Source organism: Cynara cardunculus, assembly GCF_001531365.2.
Source record: "Cynara cardunculus var. scolymus isolate 2C chromosome LG 2, CcrdV1, whole genome shotgun sequence".
NCBI classification, from domain to species: domain Eukaryota; kingdom Viridiplantae; phylum Streptophyta; class Magnoliopsida; order Asterales; family Asteraceae; genus Cynara; species Cynara cardunculus.
In genome coordinates this window covers 10968242-10977196 of record NC_037529.1, presented here as the reverse complement: position 1 = coordinate 10977196, position 8955 = coordinate 10968242, and the positions used below count along the sequence as shown (strand labels likewise).

Sequence of the window (8955 nt, the reverse complement as noted above, 5' to 3'; positions counted from 1 at the left end):
ATTTCATTTCAGGGTCTGCCAACCAACAAGATGGCAAAACCTGATAACATTTCATTCCAATTCCTTCAAAGTCAAATTTTTTTTAACAGATTCAATTTCATCCAAAAACATTTTACGAACCAAACGTCACCGTAGTATTTATCTTCTCTTTTGAATATAACAGTGTTAAGATGATGAAGCCAAAATTATCATATTTATAAACTACAATAACAACGAACCATTTTTTTAAATAACTATTTTCAGTATAGCATGAACAAGTATCAAGAGGTCTCAGGTTCAAATCCAATGAGTAATAAAAAATTTCTTGTGATCACAAAGGTTCAAATGCGGTGATTCCCATACCATCTGCAAAGCAGGCAGTCGTCTTGGAATTAGTCGGCTCGTATACCGAGTTGGATATCCAAGGTAATAAAAAATATATCAAATATTTGAGATATATGAGGTAAGTTAAATGTTCAATAGAAGATTTAAAGCATAAAAACCAAAACGGCGTCACATAAAGCATTTGGACCAATGGTTACAATTAATTTCAAAAACACCCCTTGATGTTTGTTAGACTTGATAGACGGTCGCCGGAGAAATAGCTGATAAACTTGTCGTACGTCTTTTTTTTTCTTTGAAAAGGTCAGTAGTCGGAAGTCAACGGCCAACATCACGGAGAGTCTTTGACAGAGACCCCATTAGCCGACTGAACTGTTAAGACGGACATGTTGGGGGAGGAGGGCCCACCACCCTCTCCACCACCGCCTAACGACGGGAGGTTGCTCCTAGAGGCGGAGGAAGGGTTACAGGTGGCAGTGGAGATAGCAGTAGCGAGTGAAATCGGCATAAGGCAAAGACCTTTCCCTTGTAAATACTGCATGGCGGACCCCATATCCTCCTCCATCAGCTTCACCACCTGATTCTCCGTTACCGTCATGGTGTCATTGTTTGAGGATGACGCCGTCCCGTTACTGCTCCGCCCTACACCACTGCCCTGTAAACAAACGGCAAAACATAAGCTTAATTTGTGCATGGGGGTAGAAATGTAATTTTGGGGAGAGGGAGATGGAATCTGGGAAAGTAAGGAGTGTGCTTTTTTTATATTTGTCGTTTTATATGGTGGGGACCTCTTATGATGCAGAAAGTAACAAAGATTGGTTTTTTAAGGTGTCTTTCTATTTAATGAAACTTTCAAACAAACAAATTATCCAAAAATGTAATATCATTTTCAAAAAAAAAAAAAAACAAATATGTAAGGCGTCAGAAAAGGTTGTTTTCGTGAAACACAAATTTACATTAGAAACCTGACTTCACAACAAAGACACTGTGAAGGTCACTTTTACAGTGTTTTGTTGTGAAGTTTCAAGTGTAAAACTCGTGTCTCACGAAAACAGTTTTGTCTCACATGATCCCAAGTATATATATATATATATGTGTGTGTGTGTGTGTTAGATGCATTGAGGGTGGTTATCTTAGGTGTTTTTTTATTTGTTTATAAAGATAGGGTGGGTGCGGGTTGTATTATACCTCGGCAACAACGGGAGCAATGGCACCAGCAGCTGCACCTCCCAATCTGCTCATACTCAGCACCTGGAATGACAATATTTGGATCTCCATAGAATTTCGATGTATACATTTTATAATAAAACAAATTATTTGCGGATTTATTGACATTTTGATGATTTTAAAAAAGAAATGACTAAAAGATGAAACCACAAATTAAAAATGATTGTTTTAATTAATTTCCCAATTTAATAGACCTTACACAAATGTAAAATTTAAGGGTAGGATGCAAATAAGTCTTGTATTTACCAAGATGATATGTATGCACCGGGGGAAAGGCCCTCAATCAAAGACCAAAAACGTTTGTTGACTGACTTAAATTTTTATTTTCACCCTCGTCTTACATGGTTTCCCCCCAGTCCCATATCCCATATGGTTATATGCTTCCGTCCCCAAGTCCCATCTAACGTACCCCGCCCTATTAATTTCCTGGATCCATCACTGTATATGCATATATATATATATATATATATGTTTTGTATATGTATCATATACATATAGACAATAGGTAGAGAAAGAGAAGGAAGAGGTACCTTGACTTGGAGCTGGAGGAATTTGACATAGTCTATGATCTCATCTAGCATTGAAGCCTTGTCTGTCTGTCATTCCACATCCCCCCATTAGATAATATATTACAGTCCAGATTTACTTATATAAATAAATAAAATTACTAATTTTTTTTATAATTTTATTTGAAAAATAAACTGACTCAAAAAGAATATATATATATATATATATATATATATATATTATTTGGAATTAAAGAGTAGTTATAGATAATATTAAAATAACTTCCCCCACATAACCATCATCTCACTATCATTATTCGAAACCTCTCTCCGTATAATCTGCTTTCCAGCTTCAGTTTCAGCTACGCACGGAATTCTATAATAAATAAATAAAAAATAACCTCACGCGCCACCAACCCCATCTCTCTCATCCACCGCCTGCCGGAGTTAATGGTTGTGAAACGCTTACCTTGTTGGCATTCGGGACCAGTTCCTGTAGAGCTTTCATCCTCTCCGCAATCCTCTCCCGCCGTAACTGCCAATTGCCGGTTCCATTATAAAAGAACAACAAAAATCTGAAACATAAAACGAGGTTGCTATAAAACAAAACGATGCTTATGTTTTACTCTTTCGGCTATGCTGTGTGGGTCAGTTGCTTGTCCTCTTCTGGCTCTCACTCTTTGTCGCGGCTGCGATGGTACTCCACCACCGCCACCTCCCGCTGATGTCTGTACTTGGTTCATCACCGCCGTTGCCGTTCCCGGAGATCCGAAGTTTTGGGCCTGCGGTCGAGTCAATTTTATAATTTTAAGATAATAATAAGAATGGGTTTCGCAAATACTAAACTTACCGGTGGATTACGGAATTGCTGGGTTTGGTTGGATGTCAGAGATCCGGTGAACCCATGAAATAGATTTTGAATTGAAGTATTATCTCCAATCTGTATAAAATCAGTATGTTTAGAATTTACAAATATTTTACTGTAAATATTAATAATCAGTTACCGGCGACTTGAAAGATGAATCGTCGATGTTATCGTTTCCAAAGAGGCCGGATTCACCGGCACCTCTAGACAGTTGCAACGATTTCAGCGCAGAAGACGGAGTACGACCTCCGGCGGCGGCGCTGATCTGATGTTGGCGGAGCTTGGATGATAGAAATGCTGACTGATCATCGAAATGGTCAACGTCCCAGGGGAGTAGTGGTGATTTGTTTTGACCACCTCCACCGTTGCCGGCTGATATGTCCGGCCAGGAAACGGTGGTTTGCAACCCGGAAAGCATTTGATCAAGAAAATCGTCATGAGTAACCGTCGGATCAAAGCTGTTGGTATCGTCTTGAAGAGACATTTGAGATTCCTGAGTTTTTCTTTAAAGAAACACACACTTACAACTCTGAATCATTAACAAATAACAATACAAACACACACACACACACATATATATAAATACATACCTGGGAAAACGTGAAAGATTTAAGAATGTCGAAAATGGAGTTATGGTAGAGTTTGAGAAGAAGCATTCAACAACATTAATAATAAATACAATGAATGGGTTGTTGTTTAATCTTGCTTTCTAGTTTCGTATGTTTTGGGCTTTGCCTTTCTCTGCTTTCCTTTCATCTTTTATCAGGGACTACTTATAAATAGCCGACCATCCTTCCCTTTTCTTCCTATGTGAACCGGATAATCACAATACGTCCACTTACTTTGCGGGTAGTTTGAAGTTACCGCATTTGAACCTCCGTGGTCACATGAGGATTCTTATTCCTCATTGGATTTGAACATGAGACCTCCAGACACTTTTAATCTTTAGAGCTCAAACTAATCAGGCACCACCCTTAGTATTTTTAATGATTCGAACATATATTAAAAGAAAAAATGTGTTTACGAAATATTATAAGAAGTAATTCTACTACCGAAAGTAAAGGGTTGTTTGTTGACAATTTACCTCTTAATAGTTTCATTAAGAGGTAGTCTCTGAATCGTTAAAAGATGAATCTTGTTTGGCGAAAAAAAAAATATGTCTCTTAATGGTTCTAAAACTCTCTTAGGGTGTGTTTGGTGCGCAGACAGGACTGGACAGGACAGGACGGGACAGGACGGGACAGGACATGACAGGACAGCCGTTCAGCGTTTGGTAAAACAGGACAGGACAGAACAGAACAGGTTAAAATGACCAATTTACCCCCGTGATCTGTTTAGTGTTTTTTCACTACGAAATCAAGTAAACTCTCATAATCAATTCAGCAATCATAATCAATGTAAACCAATTGATCAACAACAACATTCAGCAATAGCTACCAACTAAATCGATTCAAACATACAAACCCTAAATCGATTCAACATTCAGCAATAGCTACCAACTAAATCGATTCAAACATACAAACCCTAAATCGATTCAAACATACAAACCCTAAATAGATTCAAACATACAAACCCTAAATAGATTCAAACATAGCGATGGAGAAGGAGAAGGTTAGGGCAATCATGTACCTGATGAAGGAGAAGGTAATGCGATGGAGGCGGACTGTGTGTATGGACTAGAACTCCCGTCGCCGTCGCCGTCGCCGATTGAGGGTGTGCAATGGAGGCAGTCTGAACATGGAGGGCGATAGGGAAGGACGCACGATGAGTGAGGAGTCGCAGATCAGGAGGGCGATAGGGAAGGACGCGCGATGNCGATGAGTGAGGAGTCGCAGATCAGGAGGGCGATAGGGAAGGACGCGCGATGGAGGCAGTCTGAACGGAGATCGGCGCATCTCCGGGAGACGAGATTGATAGGTTATGTGAGAGGAGAGATGGAGGAGAGGAGAGATCGATGGAGGGACGCTGTGAAGGGGATGAAGGAGACGGTGGAAGGGGATGAAGATGAAGGAGACGGTGGAAGGGGATGAAGGAGACGGTGGAAGGGATTGAGGGTAAAGTGGTAAAAATTTCCTTGTTCTAGTTAGTTCTAGGGGTAATAGGTGGACTCCCGTGTCCCACTTTTGTTCTAGTTAGTTCTAGTTAGTCCCACATAAAGTCATACCAAACATAGGACAATTGTGTTCTGTTCTGTCCTGTTCCACCCTGTTCCACGTACCAAACACACCCTTAATGACTTTGTATCATAAGCATCTCTTAACCATTTAGTGCCCTAATTTCGTTGTAAATAATTACTAAATAATTATATTTCATTTTGTACTATATCATGAGAAACTTATAATCATTCTGACCACTTAATCATTTTGCACCAAACCATTCAGCAACTGTCAAACAGCCCTTAATCACTTTCAATCGGTCTGCTGAAAAGCATGCTCTAATATATTGCTTTAAGAACTTTAATTTTTTTACTATTCAAATTTAATTTTGTAGAAAGTGGCTCTAAGGAGTCAAAAAGCTATCTTAGTGAAAGTGTTAAAAGGGACTAAAGGGTACTATTAATGAACCTAAAGGACCTTTAGAGATTTTCTTTTTATCCATATTGGGGTAAAAGTGTAAATCAAAAGATCACGAAGTTACAAAAATGGTCCTTGAACTAGATTTGACCTTTGCTTTTGGTCCCTTGTGAAAGTTGTCTACGTTTTTCTAGTTTCTAATACAATTGTTCCTAAACTATGTCCGTCCTTTTTTTAACTTTAGTTAACCCATTTAATCGGAAGAGTAAAATATATCAAATAAAAATTGTCTAAAATTTAAAAACCATTAAAATTTATTTTGTATATATTATTTCATAAATGAAATAACTTATGAGAAGATGCAGTGTTATTTCATAAATGAAACTGAATAATGTTTTTCATGTGAAAAAACACAAAAATACGTTTATATAATTATACATGAAAAATACATTCATACTCACATACAAGAACAAAAGATGTGAAACGGTGTGAAACAAAGCTTCAAAATGGAATTCATTGGACGGTTTTGATTAATTTCATGAGTATGGTTTTTGCATATATTGTTTCACCTACTAAACAATATATGAACTTGGTTTTTAAGGTTTCCAACTTTTAGAGAGTTACTATTTGTAAGTTTTATATGTCCACTACACGTAGGAGTGCTCGTGGGTTGAGTTTATCGGGTTTTAAATATTTGAACAACTCTACCCAATGTCTGCAGTTTGAAAAATCTAAAATCCAACCCAATCCAAATCAAAGTGCAACCCAATCCAACCTAAACTGTACGGGTTGGTCGGGTTGATAATTTGGTATCTTAAATATGTTATTTCTCTATTCATAATTTATTTTCCATCATCAACCATTTGATATAACTTATACATATTTCTTAAATCTTACGTATATCACATTCAATTAATTTTCTCAATGACGTATATAGAGATGAAGAATAGATTGAAAATATGTGTATATGAAGAGGGTATATGATAGTGTAATTGTCTAATGTATATTAATAGAAACTCAACAATCATACTAAATCCAAGAAATACAAAGATATCGGGTTCATCTGATTGAGTTGGGTTCAAATAATAGTAACTCAATACCTACGGTTTGAAAATTTTACAACTCGATTAGACATTGGGTTGTTTGGATTGAGTTGTTTCGTGATGGGTTGGGTTGGGTTGGGCTGGTCGGGTTTTTGAGCACCCCTAGCTACATGTATGATCACACAGTAATACTGCTATAAATTACGTAAACCTACAGGGTCGCACGCAAAGAATTCATATATTTTGATTTTAGAGATGATCAGATAAAAACAAAAAAGAAATATTTTTCCTTTCTCTTAGAAACACACTAAAATCTAGGGTTTCAGGCTATCACTCTGTGGAGGCCAGACATGTTCATGTGTCGATCTACATAGAGGAAACCTACTTTGGTTTCCAGTGCTCCGTTAAAATCTACTAAGAATCTCAAACGTAATATCTAAACACTCTGTAATATTTAATCGACGATAATAAAGGAAATAAAACGAGAACACCAAGATTTTACGTGGAAAAACCCTTGCGGGAAAAAACCACAGGCACAACCGAWGATATCACTATATGAGAAAAATGAGGAAGTTACAAGAGTTTATAAGTATYTCAATCTCTCTATCGTCTCTTCTCTAGCTCTCCTTCAATACCCTTTTCTTTCTTATGAATGAATGGAGAATATATATTTGAAAGTAAAACAACTATTCTGCATAAATTGAGATAATAACCGAAATATTAGAAGACTTTTGTCTTCCCCTATTAATTGCTTCCGATTAGTCTTCCATAATTTATGCCAAAATGCAGTTACCATTCAGGAGGAAATACGTATCATTCTCAACACACTCTATGGTTTGTTTAGATTCATTTAAATATGTCATTGAATTTGAATATGGTTTCTTTTTATGAAAAAGTTTTCTAAGAAGAGCAACCTGGAATTATTTAAAATCAATTTTGACATATTTTTTCATCTGTTTTTCATGATTCTCCGATTCTTTTTCTTAAGATTATCTCTAAAATCTTTTCCCCGTATATATCATTCATATTTGAAATTATCATCAAGATTCATCTGCATCACCAAAGAAAAATATATGGATTTCAAGTAATGAATCATTTTTCCAACACTTTTTGTCAAGATAATCGTTTCCATTGATGTTTTTTGTTGATTCTGTCTCAAAAACGATGAATCGTATGAGAAGGAGAGTTAAGGTGAGAAGTGTAATGTGCCCTTAGTCACCTTTAATCTCAAACTCATCCATGAATCGCGCTTGATACAAAGATTGATCTGGTGCATGTCGATGCATCTCATCCTAATGTGCATTCAAGGGTGGAGATCCATTTTTACGTTTCTTATTTTAACTCTCATTTGCACCGGCATCCAACCCTTGTCTCCAATTGGTCAGAGCAAAAGTCGGTGTAGCACGGTTTTTTATGTCAAAAATAGTTGCAAGAGTAATATGTTTTTCTTGTGGGGAAGTTGACTGAATTGACATTAAAAAGGAAGGTAGTACATGCTTTGTTGAGATGACCGGATAAAGACATTAAAAGAAAAATGCACGATGAATAGATATAGGGGCGCTCATTTGTTGAAATCCAATGTTTTTAGGTGGATCCATTTTTTATTCAATCATCGATTGGATGTTGGATTTTATATCCTCATCTAGTCAGTCCAGTTCCCTCGATCCCCGTTGGGGAACCCGTTAAGGCTAAAACTCCTCATTCCAGATTGGTTTCTCCGTTCACTGTTGATTATACCTGAACCTGAAACCAAAACCGACCCGAGAAAAATTACAATATGTTAATTTTCACACATAAAAGTAAGTTGTAATTTTTGTAAACATGCAAGTCTAAATGTCTCATCGTCTCAAGCATAACCAAACTAATTACCAACAACATTTTAGATTACAATATAAAGATAAACAGAAGTTCAAATTTTATCCAACTAACATCATGATTTCATGATTAGACAAATAGACTTTTAGTGAGATTCATTTGGGATGTTAAGAGGTAAAGTGGATAAAAGTTTTTTAAAATCTGAATGTTATTATTTTTCTTTTAATGATAAATTTTATATACACACACACACACACACGTATATACACATAATTGTGCCCGGTCGGGTCGGTCTAGTAATCACTGCCCCATCTCCGATAAAATCTCTGAATATGTCCCCAATCCCTACCCCGTCCCCGATAATAAGTCCCTGAACCTAACCTCAAAAAATTTGGTTTTCGGTTTTCATCATCGGTTTCGGGTTTTTTTTGCCATCCATACATCTAATCTAATCCAATTGACATTAGACATCCGATCCAATCAAATTCAATGGATTATTGGATCGGGTCACTTCCATCCAGTAGATATTATTATTGGTTATTCATTGGATCAGATTGTTTCCATTTAATTTTCAACCAATTAATCTATCATTTCAACCATTTATTCCTATATTTTCTTAATTTATTAAAAAACACCACATATAAGTATCAACCGGAAAACAATAT

The 8955-nt window shown here is 36.6% G+C and overlaps 1 protein-coding gene across 1 annotated transcript; it reads right to left on the bottom strand.

The window, feature by feature from the left end:
• Positions 1-455: 455 nt before the first annotated feature.
• Positions 456-3827, bottom strand: LOC112505896 (transcription factor bHLH69-like). Its single transcript, XM_025109937.1, has 8 exons — positions 3784-3827; positions 3059-3422; positions 2905-2994; positions 2681-2836; positions 2524-2589; positions 2079-2144; positions 1510-1572; positions 456-976 (listed from the first exon to the last, which is right to left on the bottom strand). The coding sequence occupies exons 1-8, from the start codon at positions 3825-3827 to the stop codon at positions 653-655; spliced, it is 1173 nt and encodes a 390-aa protein (XP_024965705.1). The 3' UTR covers positions 456-652.
• Positions 3828-8955: the final 5128 nt, after the last annotated feature.

Bases quoted from the DNA above. Each gene is read 5' to 3' on its own strand.
- LOC112505896 (XM_025109937.1), bottom strand. From the start codon at position 3,827: ATGAGGAATAAGAATCCTCATGTGACCACGGAGGTTCAAATGCG. The intron at 2,837-2,904 runs GTAAGTTTAGTA...ACTCGACCGCAG, and splicing joins AGCAATTCCGTAATCCACCG to GCCCAAAACTTCGGATCTCC. The intron at 1,573-2,078 runs GTACCTCTTCCT...TTGTCATTCCAG, and splicing joins TCCTCCAGCTCCAAGTCAAG to GTGCTGAGTATGAGCAGATT.